General features: G+C 34.4%; 2 protein-coding genes across 4 annotated transcripts; one reads left to right on the forward strand and one right to left on the reverse strand.

The window, feature by feature from the left end:
• The first annotated feature begins 254 nt into the window (after positions 1 to 254).
• LOC112766391 (uncharacterized) lies at positions 255 to 17,092 on the forward strand. 3 transcript variants are annotated; one of them, XR_011874807.1, is made up of 37 exons: positions 255 to 655; positions 799 to 860; positions 947 to 1,271; positions 1,436 to 1,586; positions 1,753 to 1,997; positions 2,213 to 2,404; positions 3,155 to 3,198; positions 3,271 to 3,388; positions 3,768 to 3,851; positions 4,037 to 4,132; positions 4,250 to 4,351; positions 4,543 to 4,611; positions 5,218 to 5,313; positions 5,752 to 5,859; positions 7,623 to 7,736; positions 7,893 to 7,979; positions 8,830 to 8,958; positions 9,142 to 9,340; positions 9,504 to 9,647; positions 10,695 to 10,738; positions 10,942 to 11,025; positions 11,120 to 11,188; positions 11,280 to 11,356; positions 11,538 to 11,607; positions 12,091 to 12,240; positions 12,570 to 12,635; positions 12,751 to 12,895; positions 13,743 to 13,807; positions 13,906 to 13,971; positions 14,554 to 14,683; positions 14,786 to 14,878; positions 14,981 to 15,038; positions 15,225 to 15,335; positions 15,609 to 15,676; positions 16,037 to 16,103; positions 16,208 to 16,276; positions 16,488 to 17,092. XR_011874807.1 is itself a non-coding variant. In XM_025812285.3 (37 exons), the coding sequence occupies exons 1-37, from the start codon at positions 608 to 610 to the stop codon at positions 16,566 to 16,568; spliced, it is 3,834 nt and encodes a 1,277-aa protein (XP_025668070.1). In that variant the 5' UTR covers positions 255 to 607; the 3' UTR covers positions 16,569 to 17,092. The 3 variants fall into 3 exon arrangements, 1 of the variants encoding a protein (XP_025668070.1); XR_003184317.3 differs by having other exon boundaries at positions 14,554 to 14,647; XM_025812285.3 differs by having other exon boundaries at positions 14,554 to 14,647; positions 14,842 to 14,878.
• A 2,764-nt stretch (positions 17,093 to 19,856) lies between these two features.
• Positions 19,857 to 23,659, reverse strand: LOC112766684 (protein NLP2). Its single transcript, XM_025812583.3, has 5 exons — positions 23,344 to 23,659; positions 22,534 to 23,257; positions 22,118 to 22,180; positions 21,035 to 22,028; positions 19,857 to 20,942 (listed from the first exon to the last, which is right to left on the reverse strand). The coding sequence occupies exons 2-5, from the start codon at positions 23,239 to 23,241 to the stop codon at positions 20,119 to 20,121; spliced, it is 2,589 nt and encodes an 862-aa protein (XP_025668368.1). The 5' UTR covers positions 23,242 to 23,257; positions 23,344 to 23,659; the 3' UTR covers positions 19,857 to 20,118.
• Positions 23,660 to 23,884: the final 225 nt, after the last annotated feature.

A 23,884-nucleotide genomic window follows, 5' to 3' on the forward strand; every position in this document is an offset into this window, starting at 1 on the left:
TTACATTTATAAAAATAATTTTATATTTTAATATCTTATATAAACAGATATTTTTATTTATCAACTACATTTAAATAAAATAAAATAAAAATACTTTTTTATTAATTTATTATATAAAAAATATTTTTTTAAAAAATTAAAAAAATATATAAATAATAACTTCTCAAAATAAATATTTTTTTATTTTTTTAATATTTTTAATTTTACTATTTAAAATTTATCAAATACACTAAAAAAAGATATATATTTTTTTTATTGATCTAATGCCCACAAACAAACACAAATCTTCTTAATACTAATTGTCGCTTTATTCTTTAATCGTTTATCGCATAAAAGATCAAATGAGATTTACAATTTGATGCATTTGAAAAATGAGAAAAGTGTCCGACGTGAGAATGGCATCGAAGAACTCGTTGGTTTGATGTTTGGTATGTGAAGGACGAAACGAAAGGAGGTTGCGTTTGAGTTGAGCTTGTTTGACCAAAACAGCAATAGCAATGGCAAGAGCAAGGACATGAATCAAAACAAAAGCAACACAAAACTACTAAAAAACTGCGATTCCTAGTTGCAAATTTCAATAAGCAGCATCCAGCACACAGAGAAGAGGATGGGTATCGACAATATCTTCACCGCCTCTTTTGCCTCTGTGTTCCAGGTCAGAGTGAATTCGATCTCCTCGAATTGCTAATTAATTCAACTTGGCTCTTCCTCCATTTCTGAACACTGAACAACAATCTCATCTGAACTAACTAACTAACTACCAATTAGCTGACTAACATGCGATGCGATGTGATGCAGATAATTTTACTCTCTTCCTCTTTGCTTTTTACCGTAGCCCTACAGTCTACTTATGGTTATGGGTAATCCTACTACCTTTCTTCCCTTTGCTTCAGATCACTAATTAGTTACTTGTTTCTGAGAATTAAAGTGTGCTCCTTGTGTTTAGGGCTATGCACTCTGAGGAATACTGCGCAATGTATGATATATGCGGTGAAAGTAGCGATGGCAAAGTTCTGAATTGCCCCTATGGTTCCCCTTCTGTAAAACCTGATGATCTGCTGTCTGCCAAAATTCAAAGCTTGTGTCCCACCATCACCGGAAATGTTTGCTGTACGGAGCAACAGTTTGACACACTAAGAGTTCAGGTTCAACAGGCTGTACCAATTCTAGTGGGCTGTCCAGCGTGCTTGAGGAACTTCCTTAATCTTTTCTGTGAACTTTCGTGCTCTCCTAATCAGAGTCTATTCATCAACGTCACTTCTATTTCTGAGGTCTGCAATTGGCTTTGGTCAACTTGTTTTCAAATTTTTGTTTGGATGAGCTTGTTTAAATATTAACATAAAATAAAATAAAAATGAAAAAAATTTAATATGTATCTGTCTGTAATATATAATGATATGATATGATGTTGATCATTATTGTATGTTCTTTTTAGGTTAATGGTAATAAGACTGTGGATGGCATTGATTTTTATGTAACTGAAAAATTTGGAGAAGGTCTATATGATTCATGTAAGGATGTAAAGTTTGGAACAATGAATACAAGGGCCATAGATTTTGTTGGGGCAGGAGCTAGCAACTATAAAGGTAATGAGCACTTACCGTGCAGGATTGCCCCCTTTGGCAATTATTTATGCACATTTTCTTGCATATTTTGTGTTTTTTATGTTTATATTTCATTTTTCCTTTATCTGCCCGGATTTGTACATGCTACTCATGTGGTGATCTTTTTTGTTTTCATTTTTTTACCCAGAGTGGTTTGCATTTCTTGGAGCAAAAGTGCCTCCTGGTTTTCCTGGTTCACCTTATTCTATAAATTTTAAGACAACCATTCCTGACTCATCCCCTATGGAACTTATGAATGCATCTGTCTATTCATGTAATGACACCTCACTCGGCTGCTCTTGTGGTGATTGTCCTTTGTCTCCTGTTTGCTCTCATCCAGAACCTTCTCCTCCCAAAAAGGATCCCTGCTCAATTAGAATTGGGTCTCTGAAGGTTGACCAATAGAAAATGATTCTTTTTGTAGGCTAAAAATTTTTATTCTCCATGTGACTAGAATGGCTAGATAAATTCAATACTGTGTTCTCTCTTTTTTAGTATTAAAAGTAAAAGTTTCGTGATTAGTAGAATATTTAGTGGCCTACTGAAATCTCTATTAATTGCTTTCTACCTCATATTGTCTAACTGGATTTGTTTGATGATACCTGCAGGTCAGATGTGTGGAATTGTCAATGGCTGTCTTGTATGTTGTATTAATTTTCATGTTCTTTGGATGGGTATTGCTGCAAAGGAGAAGAGAAAGGAGGAGACTTGGATATGATGCGGAACCTTTGTTGAATGATATGAGCGGCGAAGGAAGTACCTTAATTAGCAACCAAAAGGAAGGAACACATCCTGAAGAGGTATATTCTATTTATTTTGTAAAAATTGTCTGGCAACTTATGCATCTTTGGGATTCAGAAAGAAGAATCCAATATGCTTGTTTCTTTGGGTGGAAAAATTATATCCTAGCAACTTACCTCAAAAGCAAGGGCATGCCACAAGTCCTAAGACGGGCTCAAAGTGATCCTTTCAGACTCCATTCAATTGGTGGATTGCTGGTTGTGTGAATCAAACCCAAACTGTTTTAGTGAAATGATTTTGAATATTGATCATTTCCTGCTAAAACATCACCTATTGGCAGAATCCAATAAGGCATAACTTTTTATTGTTGGTGCCATAATTTTTTATCAAGGATGTTGTTCTTGTCTTATCCATATTTTTTAGCTGCAACTTCAAAATTATTTGGCATTTTCCTTTTGCTTTAAATAGTGCCAAAATGCCATTTCTTTTCCAGCCATTATGCATCTTTTAGGTATTGTATTGGGGTTTTTCCACAAGTAATAATGATACTATGGTTGTTGGATGTGAATTATGACTTGAGAGGGGCGGTTTTCATTAACCTAATAATCTAATAGTCAACACCTTTGAGCGTAAGTCATGAATTTAAGGCCGTTTTCCTTGACACGTGCATTATGGGTATCTTTAATTTCCAGTAAACTATCATCTCTTTGTTTGATTATTTTGTTTGCTCTTGTTGAGGAGGATGGAGAACCTTTTATCCTTCCTTCTTGTATTATTCTTCTCTCCAGCTTATTGATTCTCTTTTATAGGTGCAATTTTCTTTTGTTCAAGGATGCTTATCCAGGTTTTACAGGTTCGTAGCTGTGTTCTTGCTAGGTTTACCGTTACTTAGTCCATTCATTAATAATTTTGTTGTTGCATTCAGGACTTATGGAAGATGGATCGCCAGAAGGCCTACAATTGTGCTTTGTTCGTCAGTAGCAATGGTTCTTTTGCTTTGTTTGGGGCTGCTCCGTTTTGAGGTGGAGACCCGGCCTGAGAAGGTATCGTCTTTAGCCTGCCCTCTAACTTCTCTAAAATATGCATTTTGGATGTGCTTATGGAATATTTACAGGTTGAAAGTGAATTTGGTCCGTGTAGCTTCCGTCATTTTGGGTTATGGTCCTTATAATACATTTCATTCAGGGTTTTTTGTTCTCTCATAAATTGAGTGGGCTTAGCTCAACTACAAAAGCTGACTCACATGGGAAGGGATGCCCAAGTATTTATAAAGACTAACCCTCCTTGTTTTTTTGCATTGTTGAAGGACCTTGTGTAACCAGAGTTGAAATAGTCTTGTAACCCTCATTATTTTTATATTTTTGTTATCTCCGATTTTTAATTTTGTCCTCTTTAAACTTGCTGGTCTTCTTTGTATTGCAGTTATGGGTAGGTCCTGGGAGTAAGGCAGCTGAAGAGAAAGAATTCTTTGATAGCCACCTTGCCCCATTCTACAGAATTGAACAGGTTTCAGCAAAGCTATTTTTATTTTTTTGGCTTTTCTTTTAGTCCTTTGTATTTCTACGCATGTAATCTTGTTACGGAATCGAATCCTTCTTGTTTGATGGCTTTGCTGTTTTTCCTTCTCGGTTCCATGCTATAATTATATCTGGAATGAATCTCATTTACACTATTGTTTGCATATGTTTCAGCTCATAATAGCGACAATCCCTGAATCTGAGCATGAGAAGCCCCCGAGTATCATCACAGAGGATAATATTGAATTGCTTTTTGAAATACAGCAAAAGGTACTCTGAGTTCTTCTTTCTGTTCTTTCCACTTGTTACAGTTTAATTAAGTTGCCATTTATTTAGTGGGACCTTCCTTATTACCAAATGTTTTTTCTGTTTCACTATTTTTAACAGGTAGATGGGATTCGTGCAAATTATTCTACTTCATTGGTAACCCTAAGTGACATATGCTTGAAGCCTTTAGGCGAGGACTGTGCCACTCAAAGTATTTTGCAGGTCCAAACCCACCTTTCAAAAGATCAATGAATTACATTCTGGTTTACATTTGTAATTACATGTATTCTATTTTTGTGTCAACCAACTGATTTTTCTTATTCACTTCCATTTTAACTTACTACTCTTTTGGGCATAAATCAGATTCCTTCGTTTGATATGTGTTTTTTATCTTCTAATTTTTGTTCCAACAGTATTTTCAAATGGATCCTGACAATTATGACAACTATGGAGGTGTTGAACATGCTGAGTATTGTTTTCAGGTGAACAAATTCTTATTTACTCCATGAAGGAAATCTTTTTCCTCCTCCGCAGTCTGCACTATTCATCAACCTTTTATTCTCATCTCTCTTCTTTTTTCTCTCTCTTACGTTATCAAATTTAATGGATAAGATCACTCCATGTAGTAAGAATTTCTTACTCCATGTAATATAGAAGAATGTCTCCTTCACTAATATAATTAGGGATTATCATACGTTAGTTAGTTCAGATATGGGTTTAATTTAAAGCTGTTTCCTTTATTTAACTGACAAAAGTAATGAACAAAAACATCAAATGTGTTGGATACCCTAAATTTGAAGAATATACTAAATATGAGCTAAATACAATTTTATATGCATGTATTGAAGCCCTGCTTTCCAAGCATTTTATTTATTTATTTATCTATTTGTTTTTTAAAGATGGTGCTTATGCATATTATTTCCTCTATAAGCATGTGGTGCTTGTGCATGCGGAGTGCTCTTTAGCAATTAATTACTTCTTAACAGCTTACTGAGTTCATCTCATAGATGCTTTCTGGAAGATATCAGTTATTACTTTCAACTATCTGTTATATGTTGACACTGTTTATTATGATCTATTATTTTCAGCATTACACATCTGCAGAAACATGCTTTAGTGCATTTAAGGCTCCCCTTGAGCCAACGACTGCCTTGGGAGGGTTTTTTGGAGACAATTATTCCGAGGTATGATTTTGGTTTTTGGTTTAGATACATGTTTATTTGATAGACCTGTGGTATTAAGATGTACATGAGGAAGGGTAGAAAGGAAGTCAGTGGATATGCCCAAGTGGCAGTGAGTATAAGTAACGGCAGGTTAGGGATTATTCAAGATAATAATCTGTAGGATGACAGACTTGCCAACAGGCAGTGTAATTTGGTTACGGGGAGTGTTATCTGAGCTGTGATGAATGTAAAGAGAACTAAGCAATTACTAAGGAGCAGATTGCTGAAAGAGTCTGCACTGTTCCTATAGTTTTCTTGCTCTTTCTATTTTCCATTACTTTGAGTGTGAGTGAGGGAGGCTCTCTTTCATTATTTAAATGGAATTACTCTCGCATTCTATAATAAAATATTCAGTTCCTAACATTATGTAATATTGCTATGCTGATTGCCCTATTATAGGCTTCTGCATTTATTATCACATACCCTGTCAATAATGCAATGACAAAAGTTGGAGATGAGAATGGGAAAGCAATCGCATGGGAAAAGGCTTTTATCCAACTAGCTAAGGTTTGACTTTTCAATATATTCATTCTTTGCTTATTAGTTGTTGTCTAGCTTACATGTACAGAATTGACGTCTTATTAGTTACTACTATATGTTCTTAAAGTCTCTATAAATTAGTATGTTCTCACTATCTTCTTAATTAATGGAAGAAAATAGTTTATAAACTTAGCTATCAATATCTCACTTATACTCTGTCATCGTTATCAAATAATGAGGAATGCTATATGCACTATTTTTGTGTATACCTTCCATTTTTAATATTTAAAATGAGAGTTAAGAAGAGAGAGAATACAAAAAGTTTGTCTTCTAATATAAAAAAGGAAGGTCTACACTTGAGGTGTACCAAAAAATGGTATAAGCATCATTTTTCACTCTATGTATTATCAGAATTCTCCAGCAGGAGAAAACACAGTTTTAACTACAAAATTTCAAGGTTCTAACAGATGTGACACCCTCACGTGGTGTTTTGTGCTTAGTCTATTTGTTGGTGTTCCTTTAGATAATATATAAATGAACTGGCATTCTTTGTTGCATATTTATCCTTACATGGACTTAGTTAATTTTCTATCTTCGACTCTTCGTGAGGATGTATTGTCATATTCTTTTCTTCTTTTCTAATATTTTTAATTTTCCCTATCAAAAGATTAAATAAAGGCAATGTGTAAAGCTGTGATCTTTCAGATACTTGATTATTTGTAGGTTTCAGTTATATATGTAAAAAAATATCATGTGTGGAGTGTCATCTTTCTTTCTTTCTTTATTGTTGTTGTTGTTACTTTCTATTGTGCCATGTCAACTATTTTGAATAGGTGGCAATCACTAAAAAACTCTCTTGCCATTGGACCATGTCACTCATTTTGAATAGGTGGTATTATAAATTTTATTTTTATTTTTTTACAGAAAATATTCCATTAATCAATATCCTTAATTATTTGAATTTACTGTAAATCATTAAGCATTTTAATTATAAAGTAACGGTTAAATGCAATTAATATCTATATAATAATAATAATAATAATAATAATAATAATAATAATAATAATAATTTTTGGTTATAAATATTCAAATTGCATATTGTTATGGTCTACTTATATTATATAATTAACAACATTCTTATTACTATTATAATATTATTTCATCCATCTCATAATTTCTCACATGAATTGCCAACCTCCTCTTCAACCACTTTTAACTTTGGCACAAGATCAAAATTATAATATAGAGCATCATTCAACAAACAGGCAATTTGTATTTGCTTTAAAAGTTTGTTTAATGCTCTAAGTTTGTTTAATGCTATATGTACAAGATAATCAAATACAATAATACTAAAAAAATAGCTAAAAAAATTACATGAGTCATATGACGAACTTTGTTATTATGTGATTGCAAAAAAACGTATCTAAAAAATTATGAATAAAAAAATTATAATATTAGTTTCCGCGCAGTCTAAATCTAGTTACAAAAAATGGGAGTAGCAATATCATTTCCCATATATATATATATATATATAAACTGTGTGTGTGATATAGCAGATTTGCTAGCTCAATGCTGTCATATTTTTTTGTTCATGATAAAGAAGAACATCATTAAGGCGGAGAAAAGAAAAATACAAGGAAAAAAGAGGATAAGCAATCCTCCTTACCAGAGCAAAAAAAAAAAAAAAAAGCAAAGGAAAAAATTATCCATCGAGCATAGCATTTTAGTTATCCATATTGTTTTCTCATTCTTACTCACATGATGTTTTGAACCAATTATATATTTGACAGGAGGAATTGTTGCCAATGGTGCAGTCTAGCAATCTTACTTTGTCATTTTCAACAGAAAGTTCAATAGAGGAAGAATTAAAGAGAGAAAGCACAGCAGATGTCATAACAATACTTGTAAGTAATTTTCATTTCCTTCAACTGAATGTGAAAAACTGATTTGTTTGTGGTATGCTTAACCTCATGAATTAATCATTGTGGTTGTGGCTTAAATAATATAATGTGCTTCATTGGATTTTCATACACTAAACTTCGTCTCCATTTTCTTGTTAGGTGAGCTATATCGTAATGTTTGGCTATATATCAGTGACATTGGGAGACACTCCATCTCATCAATCTTCTTTCTACCTCTCATCCAAGGTATGATTTTAAATAATTTCCTTATATGTTGGTTTCATTATTAAACGCATGCTTATACGAGTGTTTTACTTTTGATGTGCGGTTAATTTTGGTTTTGATGTGAATACTCTTGAATTACTGCTAATAATAATAAGGGTTCTATGGTTGATATTATTGAGTGCCACGTGTTATAAATCCATTTATGTGTTTTCTCCTCATAATATCTTATGCTTTTAAGTGAGTTGGTCTTTGACTGCATTAGAGACAAGATGAAAACAGATAAAACAGGAAGTGAAAATAGAAAACAAAATTTTATTGATTTCACTTTTTCTCTTTTTTCTTCACAAAATCCTGAAAAAGAAAATACTGAAAAAAAACAGGAAATGAAAAACACAAACCAGACACACCCTTAAGTTTCGGACAAAATAACTCTTCAAAGAAATACATATACATCATAGTCCCCTAAAGATTTACTCTCTTATGACAAAATGCATCATTTTTTTTATAAGTGCTAAAATGGCTCGTGCATTTGATCCAATTTTTTTGGGGAACATTAGGATAATTATTTAGAAGTGCATGCAAAAGCTTGGGGCAAAATTTGATCTTTATCCATTTTGTTTTTGTTTTATTTTTTGAATTTTTTGGCAATTTGCGTATGGAAAAGAAATGTCTAAAAAATAAATATCTCCCTTTTCAAAATATGCTTCCAAAAAAAAAAAAAGCACATCATATAAACGAAGTTTTTTCAACTTTTTTGTGGTGTGGTTCATGACAGTGCTATAGTTGAAGTTTAAGTGCTATGTATAAGTTCTTCAATTAATGCTGTATGATTATTTACCACTACCCGTTCTTTAACTTTTATGTTATTCAGGTATTGCTTGGCCTTTCGGGGATTTTGCTTGTTGTGCTTTCTGTCCTTGGATCCGTTGGATTTTTCAGTTTGATTGGAGTGAAATCTACATTAATCATCATGGAAGTCATACCTTTTCTTGTTTTAGCTGTAAGTCTTTCTGTTCTTATCATTCTCAATTATCTTTTATAAACTTATCAGAGGTACTATCTCTGCTTATCTGAGCATGTTGCAATTGCACTGGCTAAAATTATTATAATTCCAAACTTTTTTGCTGGCCAATCTTTATCTTTCCCCATTTCACTGTTTTTAATGGTTTCATTCTTTGACCAGGTTGGTGTAGATAACATGTGTATAATTGTAGATGCTGTCAAACGGCAACCCTCAGGCTTACCTATAGAAGAACAAATAAGTAATGCAATGGGGGCAGTTGGACCATCGATAACATTGGCCAGCTTATCAGAGATCCTAGCATTTGCCGTAGGATCATTCATTTCTATGCCAGCATGCCGTGTTTTCTCAATGATTGCAGGTTAAACAATCAGTGGGGAAAAAGTTTTGTTTTTTTTTTTTTTTGTTTTTTTTTTTGGGGGGGGGGGGGGGATTTGATGATGGAAAAATCCAGCTCCTTTATAAGGTTACTTAACGATTTATTTTCCTTCATATTTCTTAACCCGTGTTTGTTTGTGTTATAGCTTTGGCGGTTCTACTGGATTTCCTTCTACAGATTACTGCTTTTGTAGCTTTGGTTACATTAGACTTTTTGAGAGCCAAGGATAACAGGATTGATTGCTTCCCATGCATAAAGGTGAATTCATCCTCTGCAGAGGAGAGTGAAGGTACACGAGGAAACTGTTTCCTATACCTATGTTGATTTGCTTATGTTTTTGGTATATTTGGTTTTTCGGCATGATATGGGAGTCTCTATGTCCCTGTTCTCTTATATTGAATTACAGTACAATTTACCTTGTCCAATCTTCAAGCTCTAGAGGCCTTTCAAGAAAGGTCCACTTTGAGGCATAAATCATACATGCACCTCTATCTAATAACTTAATCGTTAAACTTATCGGATATGTTTGGTGTTAGATGTAATATCAGCGGCTTCCCATTTTTTTTCATCTAATCATTTGAACACAAGTTATGTAAGTGATTTCCTCTGTCCATTGTGGAGTTTCAAATGACTTTCAGGCAAGGAAGAATCAACTGTTGCAGTGATTGTTGATATTGTCACAGTTAGACACTATGATATTACAATAAATCTTATGTTGACTGCATAGAAAATAGGGTAGTATAGATAATAGGATTCGTAGGAAAAGGTTAATCTCATTTATTGTAGTATTTTGCCGTTAAGTATATATACTGCATAGATTAGATCTGTTAGTCTATGACGATTAACAACATATTCTATCGATATTACTCGGCTTATTATTCTCTTCGCTGTAATTCTGTATTTCCACCATGAATTCTAATAGATATTATGGGTGTTAGCTCACAAAGGAGAACTGGAAAGAGTAAAGGACATTATAGTGATATATGACATATTGTTCTTCAATACAAAAATGTAAAATTATTGCTAATCCCTACATAATAATGTTAGACTTCTAATGGTAATTGAACAAGGAAAAAAGACAGAAATATTGAAAAATTAGAAAATATTCTTAAGAGATAATCTAAGGTACAATATTCAAAGATATGATAATTTATCAATGAGATATTTCATATACATTTAGTCATGGGGTTAGGCTCTGCTCAATAATGATTTATATCTCGTATTTTGCATTCAAGCATAATTGTGAAGTATTCTCAGGTTCTGTTGATATTTAGCATTTCAAAATTCTCTCCTTGTGTATATTTTTGTTCTAACCATATAATAAATTGAAATGTAGACATTAGGGAGGAAAGAGGTGGATTGCTTACACGATATATGAAGGTAGGGTGATATTTAATTCATGCATTAATTTTCTGTAAATAAGAAAAAATTATGGTATTTTGCTACCCACCTTTTATGATTTCAATTCGGGTTGTATTCTTTTTCTAATTTTTGTCGACATGCAAAATTCTTCAAGTTAACAACATAGAGTTTGTTACTTTACTTTCCAAAATTAACTCTCCTGTATCATTGTGAAATTATAGGAGGTTCATGCACCATTTCTTGGACTATGGGGAGTTAAAATCTTGGTCATTGCTGTATTTATTGCGTTCACCTTAGCAAGCATTGTAAGTTGCATGGGAATGAACAAATGTTGACTTCCTTTTTCTATAGTGCGTTTTGGATACTGTAATTTATTATTATTATTATTATTTTGAATAGGCTCTATGCACAAGGATTGAACCTGGTCTTGAGCAACAGATTGCTCTTCCACGGGATTCCTACCTTCAGGTTTAAGTTTCTAATTCTTTTTTCCGATGTATTTTTGAGTCCTTCAATTCCTAACCAGCATCTTACCTTCTTTATTTTGTTGTGTTTCTAGGGGTATTTCAGTAACATTTCCGAGTACCTCAGAGTTGGACCACCACTATATTTTGTTGTTAAGGATTATAACTACAGGTTGATTGATTTTATTATTCTAGTTGAACTCGTCTCTTCGATCGTTGATGTCATTTATCTTTTCATGCACATACTTCAATGTTATGTCATTTAGGATTCCTTAGGATACAAATACAACAAAAAAGAAAGCTCAGAGATTTTTGTTATTTCCTGAACTGTTTCCCCATGCTCCCTTCTGCAGTTTGGAATCAAAACATACAAATCAGCTATGCTCCATTAGCCAATGTGATTCAAATTCTCTGTTGAATGAGGTAACTCAATGGTCACTTCAATAAGTAATGATTTTATATCAATTGTTTCATTTGATTAGTTTTCATGTTTCATGTGAAATTAATCAGATTTAACTGTTATGATTAAGTCTAGCTTGATAATAGCTAGTTAGCTACTCTGCTGTGTCTACAGTTTAGTTTCAATTTTTAGTGATATTGATACGTCCAGTATATGTAACTTGACTACAATCAATGTGATTTTTAATTCACCACACGTACCCATGATTTCCTTAACTGCCTATGGTAAGTAGTTTACAGACTTAAGTTCAGTTCAATTAACTTGATTTTAATTTGGTGGATATTGCATTGTACAATTTATGTAAATATAAATACTCATATCTTCCTGTTTGTGAAATTTAGAAGACATTATTGAATATTTCACTTTTATTTCTTCTTCCATATTGTTTTTTAATCTTATTGGAGTAGATGAATGGATAATCCATGTCTTGCTTTATGACACTGCAGATATCTAGGGCATCACTGGTGCCAAAATCAAGCTACATTGCCAAACCAGCTGCCTCATGGCTTGATGATTTCCTTGTATGGATATCACCTGAAGCTTTTAGTTGTTGTCGAAAATTCGTAAATGGCTCTTATTGTCCGCCTGATGATCAGGTATATGCTACTTTATATGCCCTTTGATAAAATCTTCTCTTCAGCTTGATGGATTTGTCTCCATAATTTAAACTTACATTCATCACATGGTATTTATATGTGCCTTATGATTTCTTTTCCTTTTCCTGTTTAATTTCTGTGTCTACTGCAATTGATTGAATGATTACTCCAATGAGATATTTTTTCCTATACCGTCATGCATTACACTTTTAGACTGTTTATTACACCCTTTGCGTGCAACTCTTCTCCAGATCCTGCATTGAGCAGGATGCTACTGGGTGCCATCATGTATCTTTAACTTACAATAGTAAATGTTTGTCTTTCTTCAGCCACCTTGCTGTTTCCCAGATGAAGGACCATGTGGGTTGGGTGGAGTGTGCAAAGACTGTACAACTGTAATATACTTATCACTGTCTTGGTTATGATATGGGAGATCTGTCCAAAAGATTTTTTGACTGCTAATATAAGTGTTGCTTAGGCAAAAGGACTCACAATTTGGTTGATTGCTAGTGTTTCCGCCACTCGGATTTGGTTAATGATCGACCAACTACAGCACAGTTTAGAGAGAAGCTTCCCTGGTTTCTTGATGCACTGCCATCAGCTGATTGTGCAAAGGGTGGTCATGGTGCTTACACCAACAGTGTAGATCTGAATGGTAATGCAGATATTCACTACCTCTTGGTTAAAGGACAAAACTGATATTACATTCCTAACAAAATTCCCCGTTTAAGTTTTCACACACTCATATATATATATATATATATATATATATATATATATATATATATATAATTTTAATATTCATAAATCTTTGAAAGCTGCTGATGGTATCTAATGGCCTCTTCATCATATCATTCTTCCTTTCTTTGTTCCTTTTTTATTAATCTTCATCTTTGCCTCCTATTTTCTCTTAGTGGCTGAATCTCACCCGTGCCATTCTTCCATCTATCCTATCATTATGATGCTTCTTTCACCTTTATTGTTTGTCTGTTTTTTCCACTGGCGGTTGACATGGTGAGATTATTAGATCTCCTCTTTGAGGCCATAAATGTTGCAGACTGTCCAAATCTGTACTCGTTGGTCAAAAAGTCTTTACACACCTTTTTTAGGCACCAAATTGTTCTTGCTACTCTATTTCCTGATTCTAAACAGACCTTTGTCCCAAGCATTTTTACAATTTTGGTTCACTTCCATTTCCAGATTAGTCTTATAGGGCCACAATAAGCATTTCTGGACTAAGTTGTAAGCCTTTTCTTTTCAGGTAGAAATGGTGCCAGATAGGAAACTGATATAAAGATCAGGGTTTGAAACTGAATAGTTGTTCAATAAAAGGGATAACGGGTCATACATATGTTTCCCAAAAAAAAAAAAAAACTGTAGCAAGTTTATTCGAGCTGTTAGTTTCCTCCTTTTGAAAAATCTTGTTTATACTTTCCACATGTAAGTATAATTTTCAATCTCAAACTTAAATTATGATAAAATGGTTTTGCTTATGTTGTCAGGCTTCCAGAGTGGTGTCATCCAAGCTTCTGAGTTTCGTACGTATCACACACCTGTTAATAGACAAGTATGTGGTGTGATAAGTGATGATCTTATTTTCTGGGCTTCAGTGTGACTTCATTCATGGATTTCTCCGTTTGATTGATCTAACTGGACTTTTGTTAGGGTGACTATGTGAATGCGCTTCGAGCTGCAAGGGATTTTTGCTCAAGAATTTCTGCTTCTTTGAAGGTGTAGACTCAAATTCCATCTCGCAATTTTACCTGTGTTGACCCAACTTTTGGGATTCAAGAATTTTCCTGAATATAGTCCTCATACTTTGACTACTTGGAGATGGAATACTTTTCTTTTCCGGTCCATAAGCCATTATCTTTCCTTTATGTTATAAACTGCATGTAGGTTGCATCAGTTCTTTGAACATTCACGTTATTTTTTTTTCCTTTTGTTGAGACTCACTATAACAAGAAGGATCACAAAATTCTGTATTGCGTTACATAACCATGTCCTTTTTTTTTGTGTGCGAGTGAGTGTGTTAGAAGAAAAAAAAAGGGGTGGGGGGGGGGGGGGTTCACCAATATAATGTTTTTATTGTGTTGACCTATTTTTACTTGACCTTTGAGCCCCAAGTTGTGTACCTCTCTTGATCCTGACAAAATTATATGTGGCATGATTATGGGTATACTTTCCGCTTTTCCCCCATTCTCATTAAGCACTCTTTTATGGGATGACATGTTGTCTGACTTTCTTAGTGTCTGACTTCGTTATTTATTTTGTAAATCTCAAACTCTTGCTGACCAACCTTCTTTAATGCAGATGGATATATTTCCATACTCTGTGTTTTATATCTTCTTTGAACAATACCTAGACATATGGAAGATAGCGCTGATCAACCTTGCTGTAGCACTAGGTTCGTACGAAGTCTAATAACTTCTATATGCACAGGGTATGACATAATCATATATGTCAACCTTATCTGGATTTTCCCCTTGCTCCTTTTTGGACTCCCAATTATTACTTCTTTGGGTGTTTAAATTTCTAATATCAGGTTGTCTTTCTGTAATCCAATTCTTTTGTAATTCAACAACGATGCTGGTTTAACAGGTGCTGTTTTTGTGGTTTGTCTGGTCATTACATCCAGGTATAAATAAATTTAAAATTGACCCATCGTATAATTGATAAGTTGTATATCCCTTTTCAGTATTATATATAATTTTTTCTTTTCTGTTGCATCCCAATGCAGCCTGTGGAGTTCAGCAATCATATTGCTTGTTCTGGTCATGATAGTCTTGGACATCATGGTATAATTTTTCTCTAATATTCTGAATTTTGCTGCATCTTCATTTGCTTTTATCTCTCTTGTAAAACTCAATTGCACTTTGATTTTTATTTGCAACTAATATCTCTTGCAAAATCTGAAAACTTTTGTCTCTAATTTATCAACCCTTGCAAAAGCTAAACATTCTACCTTTTGCTGATATATGCAGGGTGTAATGGCAATTCTTGGTATTCAACTAAATGCGGTTTCTGTTGTTAACCTTGTCATGTCAATAGGGATTGCAGTTGAGTTCTGTGTGCATATAGCACATGCATTCATGGTCAGTCTAATCGTCTGTTGCCTTATGTATTGATGACTTTTCTTGTAGGGTATAAGTATTTGTCAAGGTTGACATTACCTACTTGTTACGTATGCAAATGGTGTTATAGTGCTTAATTAGGAGTAAAACTCAACCTGCATTGTCATCATGGGAATTTTTATGCTTAAATGAATTAGGAAGACCTTTATGCAATCTAACTTCATGCTATTGGTGAAAACTGAATATGCAGTATTCAAATATGTTAATGATCTGACATCACTTCTGTTACTACAGGTAAGCACGGGGGATAGGAGCCAAAGAGCAAAGATAGCATTGTGTACCATGGGGGCCTCTATTTTCAGGTTGACTATATGTATTGTTACACATTAGACTCCGGTGGCCTTTTTCCGCCTTTATACACACACACACACTCACACTTATAATGTGAATCATGAAATATTATCAAGTCAGTAATGGGTGCCAAATTTGACACAATTAGTCAGGAATATGTCACATTAATGTCCTTGTTTTCATTCATTAGATTTGTTCTTACAAAATGCTATTTTGCATTGAAACTTTGATGTCATTCTTGCTCTTCTTATCACAGAATTGATACTTGGACACCATCTTTTGGCAGAAAATGGTTTTAATGGTGATTAAGCTGTCTGCACGATGAATTTGTTGACACTTGTCTTTATGTTCTATTTAAATTTGTTTTGCAGTGGAATAACACTCACTAAATTAGTTGGAGTTCTTGTTCTTTGCTTTGCAACGTCAGAAATATTTGTGGTATGTGATATCACCTTGGGCTGGTGACACTTGATTCTTTGCTCAAGGAATATTTAAGTAGCTTACTTTGTTTATGTTTAACTATAGCTTTCTGGTTTCTCCAGGTTTACTACTTCCAGATGTATTTAGCCTTGGTTATTATTGGCTTTTTGCATGGTCTCGTATTTCTACCAGTAAGTAGGGGATTTTGGATTATAAATAATTCGGCCCTTTATTGACTTCATAGTTCATACATTATTATTACTCGTGATGTTTATGGGTCATTTTTGTGTTCTCTTGCCTGCGTCGCTGGATTATGTAATGGGGTAATTTCTGTTTGCTAAATAATCATGACATACCGAAGGATATAAGATGATTAGTTGTGAAAAATTGCTCTTTTTTCAGGTGCTGTTGAGCTTATTTGGTCCTCCATCCAGATATTCAGTTGTGAAGGGGCAGCCAGAAGATGCCTCATCCTCATCATAAGTCATAACTCATAACAACCTCCACAAGGATGAAGTTAGATATAACCTTAGTTTACTTCAGGCTCGGCACATATTTTAACCAACAAAAAGAGAAAAACTCGTTTACAAAACGCTATTACCTTTTTCTTTTAGATTGTAGTTGTACTATATATTTGAACGTGGTCTTGGAGCAACTTTACGCCGGAGTCATTTTCTGGAATTTATGCCCGGTTAGGTCATCACAGTTTGAACGTGGAAACAGCCCCAATACTCATTTGGTAATATACGCAATGTGAGATGCGTCTTAATTTAAAGGGAGCACCGGAGGAGACCCGATTAATGCAAATTCTGGGCAAAACATTCTCGAAAGATTTAAAGAGGAATGATGCATCATGCATGCACTTATTATTTTCTTTACGTCAAGTTGATTCGCTCATTTTTATTATGAGATGTAAGATATATTGCATCACATAAAATACTGAGAAAATTCGCTATAACTATTAAAAGATGAGCAATTAGTGCAACCCCATTGAGGGAGTTTCTGAATTCCATGTTATATAAATTTTGTAATTTCAAAGGGAATACAAACATAAAGAAGAATCACTTTATCCATCGAGCTTATAAAACATCTTTTGTTGTGAAAGAAAAAGAATAATTTTTAAAACAAAAAAGCTTGTTACGAAAGAATGCATAAAAAGAATAAAAAAGCGTTATATAGATGGTCTCTTTTGAGAAGTTTTCAAAAAATTTAGTAAAATAATTTAATCTTCAATAAATTTTGATTTCTACACGAATTTATAACCTTTAATATCGTTAAACAAATTAGTCTTTATGTCAAATTACATGAGGACTTATTTATGCAATGGAATGAAAAATTAGAGACAAATTTAGTGACCTTATATCTGTCAAATTTATGCCAATTTTTATTTATAATTGTATTTTATGAAAGTGTCTTTGTGGATGTGTCTAATAAAAATGTCTTTTTTATGATTGTGTTTAATAGAAATATCTTTATAAATATATTTTTTAGATGTGTCTCTTTATATATGTATTTAAAATATAATAATTAATTATTGTTGACAATAAGTTGATAGATAATATGTTAGTACCCTATATTTTTTCATTTAGTGATTAAAGTTTATATATGACTAAAAATGTCTGATTAAATGTTCTTAAGGATTGATTTGAAGTATTATTTTAACTTATTAAAAATATTGGAAAAAATAAATGAATTTATCTGTTTTAGATTATATAAAAAATGTGATTTTACAATTTTAAATATTTTATATACTTAAAAGAAAGATGAGCTTTGTAAACACCTACACCCGAGTTTAATTTAAGGAATTTGGAACTAGTTAAAGGGAGAAAAAAATGTAATTTGAACTTAAACAGTTTGCAATCTTTAGTATGGAAAATGGAAAAATAAAGTTATCAGATAGAATTTATACCATTAAATGTCATTTTACTCTGGTGATGTTAAACAGCTAAAATGAATAAATATCATTTTTGTTATATATATATATATATATATATATATATATATATATATATTATGTAATAGATGCAATAAATGACAAAATTCTATTCAAACCTGCAGAGTTGAATGGTAAAATAGTGGGAGGAAGGCTCTGAAAAGAGAAAAATAGGCAGCTGAAAATGAATAAATATCATTTTTGTTATATATATATATATTATATGAGAGGGAGGCTCTGAAAAGAGAAAAATAGGCAGCTGAGGAGCGAAAAACTTTTTTGCATTTTTCATTATAATTATCCATATATATACAAGGATATTAGACATCCTAACCCTAATAGATACACTCTATCTAATCATCTATATACACCAGAGTACCTCAAGAATACTTAAAAAATACCTAATTAATAAGATAAAATACTATTTAATATATAATTTTAATTACAATAAATTACTTATTTATTTGTATGAAATGGTAAGGAGCCATAACAATTTATTGTTTTTAACCATTATTTTTATGTATTAATTCAATTTTTTTAATTTAGTAATTTAACGCATATTTTAGCTCATACTCTTATACAATGATAATAAATTAGCTCATACTAATTAATGAACAAAGATAATAAATTCTTAATATTTCTCTATTTAGCATTATTTGCTATAAATGTGTCATTGAAGTTTGAAGTTGAGCAGTCTTACTAGCCAAAGAGAAGAGTTTTAATTAGAGAAAATGTCACTCCCCTCTCCTGCGAAATGCTAAAATGTCACTTCCCTCCCCTCTATTTTATAAATGTACATTTTCCTTCCTTCTAACTTTTAAAAAACCTCCTCTTTAATCCATTTTAAATTTTTTGTGTTAATAATGTTAACTTTATCCATTTTTTATGAAAAAAATAAATTATTTTTTAAAAAAATATCCATTAACAAAAAATTTATTTTTTATCATTAAATTTTGCTTACCAAAATATCCTTTAATAAATTATTCTTTTATTAATTAAATTGTATTTTTAACGAAATATTTTCAAAAAAATTAATAATTAAATTATTTTTTTGTAAGATACCTATTTTTCAATAATTTTTTAATTATTAAATTGTGATTTTACTAAAATTTTTGTTAACAATTATTTTTATATTTACTATTAATTTTTTTATATTAATATATATTATTTTAATATTAAATAAAAAAATCTTACCTGGTAATATGTATAACAATTAATATTTATTGATATTGAAAAATAATCTTACTAAAATTTTTTATTTAATGTTAAAATAATATATAGATATCGAAAAATTAATAGTAAAATATAAACAAATTGTTAACAAAAATTTTGGTAAAATTATAATTTAATAATTAAAAAATTATTAAAGGGTATTTAAAAAAATAACATAATTATTAAATTTTTTAAAAATACAATTTAATCAATAAAAAAATAATTTATTAAAGAATATTTTATTAAGCAAAATTTAATAATAAAAAATAAATTTTTGCTAATGAATATTTTTTTAAAAAATATTTTTTTCTTAAAAAATGGATTAAGTTAACATTAGTTAATATAAAAAGTTTAAAATGGATTAAAAATGAGGTTTTTTAAAAGTTAGAAGGGAGGAAAATGTACATTTATAAAATAGAGGGGAGGGGAGTGTCATTTTAGCATCTCACATGGGAGGGGAGTGAAATTTTCTCTTTTAATTAATTTTTAAACTAATTTCAAATTTTTGTACCAATTCCAGCCGGAAGCAATGCAATGGATTAACAAGAATAACGAAACTACTAAAGAGCTGTCAAGCTGGCATGTGAAATTGTGGATATAAGTAAAGCAAGAAGAAAGGCTTACTGTTTAGAACTAATATATATATATATATATATATATATATATATAGGAGTATTTGAATGTAATGCATGTATTAGCTTTGAACCACCATTGAAGGGGGCCTTTGAGTTTAAGGACCACATATGTGGAGGTGTTTCTTAATCATGAGTTAGGGTAAAGTAGAAAGTGCATGAATCCCAACTAATGATTAAGAGATACCTTGGTGTGTGTATCCCTCAAAAGATGAGAATGGAGAAGTCCCAAAAAGTAGAAACTAAAAAACACTAGCTAGGAGGGGCTGGTGGTGCCATTGCCAAAAGTGTTTGTTGCTAGATGATTGAGGGGGGAAGCTTGAAAAAGTGAGAGGCGGATGGTTCTGCTCTGAGATGATCTGTGTATGTCCTTGCACTCCTCAAGATCTGCATCGCATGCCAACAAAACCCACTCCCCATCTTCATCCAAGTATTTGAGATCAATGTTGCTGCTGCTGATGCTAATATCGTTCAAGTTGAAGCGCCTTGCCATCTCAAGCTGTAGATCTCTGAACCCCCAATTGGGCTGCATGCTGAACCGGATCTTCTCGTCCCCAAAAGTAGCTTTGACCCTGAAAGCACCCCTTTCTTTGTCTCTGTCTTGAGAGTGATGATGATGGCTCTTATTATTGGATCTGCTGCTGATGAAACTATTATGCTTTGTATCCTCTTGTGATTGGAGGGATGCATGCTGCAGCAACTCTGCCGCCTCGCTGTGAGCTCTCTTGAGCAGCAATGCTGCCTCGGAGCTCTCTGTCATGACAACATCTAAGGTCTGGCTGCATGCAGAGGAGGGTGGGGATTTCAAGAATGTATTGTTATTGTGATTCTGATGAGGAATAGTTGTACTGTGGGTTTTCTTGGATGGTGATGATTCGGAACGGGAAGAGAGATCTGTGGAGCTTAACTCGGGAAAGCTGGCATAGAAGGAGCCAATCTGTATGGCACCCTCTGCACCCTGCACCGAATCGATCACAAGCTGAAGTTTCTTCAAAGAGTGCCCTACCTTCTTTATTTTCCTGGAAGGCCACCTTGTTATCCCATGCTGCCTGCATATCCTTTTCAGAGTCGTGGGACACACTGCATGCACACAGATACATAGAAAGAAAGGTTCAGTAAGTAATTAGTTAATGATGTAAAGCGTGTCATGGCGCTCTCATTCAATCACTCACCTCCAATGCTCTTGGCAGCGTCTTTGAGGCTTCCGGCGAAATACTGTCTGAGGACAGGCAGGCTGATAGTCTTCTCAGCCTTGGTTCGCCTCTTGTCGCCTGACTTCCTGCCGCCCGAACCCGAAGAAGAGGAGCGCCGCCCACCCAAGGCGTAAGACTCCTCGCCGCCGTCCACGGCAGTGCTGGCCCTCGACCTACTGTGCTCAAGCACGTCAATGTGGCCGAAATCTGATGAGGAGAACAGCTGGTGATGGGCTTGGTCGTTGGCGGTGTCCCAGTTGGTTGTCACCTTGAACTCCTCTTTGGGCTCTTCCATTTGGTACTCCAACGACACGCACACCCCTTTCCCCTTCTGCTGCACCTGCGCCTCCATCATGTGCGCTATCCACGACTGATCCTTCGAGCACGCCTCTTCCATTATTTGTGCTTGCGCTTGATGATGAGTGAGCATCGGAGGGGTGAAGTCGTCTTCGGTGGCAACGTGCAAGCTCCGGCAAGCTTGCTGGACGAGCATGGAGAGGGAATTGAGCATGTGCTTCTGCTGCTCGGTGTCATGGCAGTCCTTTGGCAGGAAGAACTCCAAGACGAAGTCAGCGGATCCGGTGTAGAGGCTGCGGAGGGGGATGGCGACGGCGGCATGCAAGCCAAAGATGTTAGCGAGGTGAGAAAGCGGGTATTCTGCTCTGCTGAAGGCTGTTATGTCGATTGCGAAACAGGGCTTGGCTGATGTGAAGGCGGTGCCAACTATGCCTTGCCCCTTGAAGAGGTGGTACTCTGAGCACGCCTCCTGGAAGCCCAGCATTTCCAGATCCCCCACATAGCACGCTGTATCCACCGTGGACACGCACATTGCCGATGAGTGCCCGCACCCACACTTTCCTTGTTGGATGCACGGCGCCCATGTCAGCCCTAGAGGAAGATTCTGCGTCTTGCACACCGATGTCAACACCTCCACTATCTCATTCAGTGCTGCTTGGTATAGCTCCTCATACACCTGATGATGATAATGAATCACTCATTATTAATTTCATTCCATATTATATATATAAGGATTATTTCTTCCTGCCTGCCCATACTACGTACCTTTATGGCCGGCGGCATAAAATTCGCGTTCAAGTTCTGATGAGAGCTCCTAAAATCGACAGCCTGCAACTCAGATAGACACTATTTTGAATCAATAATTGATATTGTGTTTTAGGAAAATAAAAACCCTTTTAGATAGCTAGACACTACTGGCCAGCGTACCACAATAATATAGAGCAGTAGGCATACTTTTGCTATTTAAGAAGGCAATTATTGAGATCCCTACTAGCTGCAGGTTCAACAAGCTATGGGTAGAAAATAAAAATTAAAATATAGTAGTGGCACAAGTACTTATTTTGTATCATTATTTGCATAGCCTATAGCTAGCTAGCTACCATTATTTTCGTGGTTGTTGGGTTGGCCTGGAAAGAGAGAAGGAGAAGAAGAAAAAGAGTCAAGAGCTGAGGAAGACAAACCTCGAGAGCGTTGCAGACATTATCAAGCTGAGGGCGATAGTTGTTGGTGAGGTTGAGGTGGTTGGTGATGAGAATGTCGAGGACGCCAAGGCACGTGGCAGTGCCTCGTTCAAAGACGGGTAAGGCGATGGATCCACGGAGATCGTAGTGCTGCTGCGCCTGATAATGATGAGAATACTCATGGCTTCTCAAGAAGCGAACGCATAGGTTAGGGTTAGGGTTAGGGCTGGGGTTGGGAAAGGTGAGCACATCAAGGGGAAGGGGAAGGGGAAGGGGTAGTGGTGATCTCCGTGGGGGCACCCATATCTGAATGAGCAGATTGTTGTTCTTTGTGTAGTCTTTCAAGTACCCGACCGCGACCACTAATCTCTCCTTTACCGAGGAGGAAGAAGAAGAAGATGATGAAGGGCCCGGCCTAGTAGGCCCGATCCACCACCTCTTGCCCACAAGGCTCTCCTGATCTGATGACGACGATGATGATTCCTCCTGCAGCTGCAGCTGCAGCATTTCCAAGTACTGTGGTTGCGGCGCCACTACTGCATCTGATGGATTATGCATCCAGTTGTAGCACCCTCCTGCACTAGTTGTCTCCACCCAGCACCCCTCCACCAGTAGCTCGTCCACCAAATCTACTTCTGCCTCTACCGCTGACTCCGACAAGCTCCCAAACGCACCATTTTCATTGTGCACTATGCCACCATATTCCATCTTGTTCTATATTCTCCTGTTATTTATTACGTTGCATTATATGAATTAGCCAAGTATTATTCAACCACACACATGTAGAATGAAATCAAGAAACATACACACCTTTGAGATTGTGTGGCAGGTAAATGATATTAGTTAATTAAATATGGTTGCTCTACTTGAAGGGACGTGGGATCGGAGGAGTGGAAAGAAGAGGAGCCTCGTACGTTGTTGATATATATCTCTCAAGACTAAAGTGGATGATGATGAGTACTTACTATGAAGATGAGATGGGGGAGTATTTAAATTCAATGGCCATAAACGGAAAATTCCTTCTAATTGTGTAGGACCCACCAGTAAACAAAAGGAATATGGAAGTTGGCATGAGTAGGGCCTCAACTCTACCTCTCGTCTCCTTCGGCGTGGCAACTATATATATAAATTACCGGTGCTGTAAATTATCATTATATTCCTTTCTTTAAAACAAAATACATCATATCATATATAATTTATAAACTTATAATATTGGTTGTTGCTGCTGCTTATTGTGTAACAAACAACACATCACACGTAATACTCATGCTGAGAGCAACATGTAAATATCAAGTTAATTCAATGAGCTGAGCGGATTCAAAGAAAGGCTGAAAGAGACAGAAAGGTATAT

The sequence above is a fragment of the Arachis hypogaea genome, chromosome 17, assembly GCF_003086295.3.
Source record: "Arachis hypogaea cultivar Tifrunner chromosome 17, arahy.Tifrunner.gnm2.J5K5, whole genome shotgun sequence".
Taxonomy (NCBI): Eukaryota; Viridiplantae; Streptophyta; class Magnoliopsida; order Fabales; family Fabaceae; genus Arachis; species Arachis hypogaea.

Bases quoted from the DNA above. Each gene is read 5' to 3' on its own strand.
- LOC112766391 (XM_025812285.3), top strand. From the start codon at position 608: ATGGGTATCGACAATATCTTCACCGCCTCTTTTGCCTCTGTGTTCCAG. The intron at 3,852-4,036 runs GTTTCAGCAAAG...CATATGTTTCAG, and splicing joins CATTCTACAGAATTGAACAG to CTCATAATAGCGACAATCCC. The intron at 5,860-7,622 runs GTTTGACTTTTC...TATATTTGACAG, and splicing joins CTTTTATCCAACTAGCTAAG to GAGGAATTGTTGCCAATGGT.
- LOC112766684 (XM_025812583.3), bottom strand. From the start codon at position 23,241: ATGGAATATGGTGGCATAGTGCACAATGAAAATGGTGCGTTTGGGAGC. The intron at 22,029-22,117 runs GTACGTAGTATG...TATCATCATCAG, and splicing joins TTATGCCGCCGGCCATAAAG to GTGTATGAGGAGCTATACCA. The intron at 20,943-21,034 runs GTGAGTGATTGA...GTGTGCATGCAG, and splicing joins CGCTGCCAAGAGCATTGGAG to TGTGTCCCACGACTCTGAAA.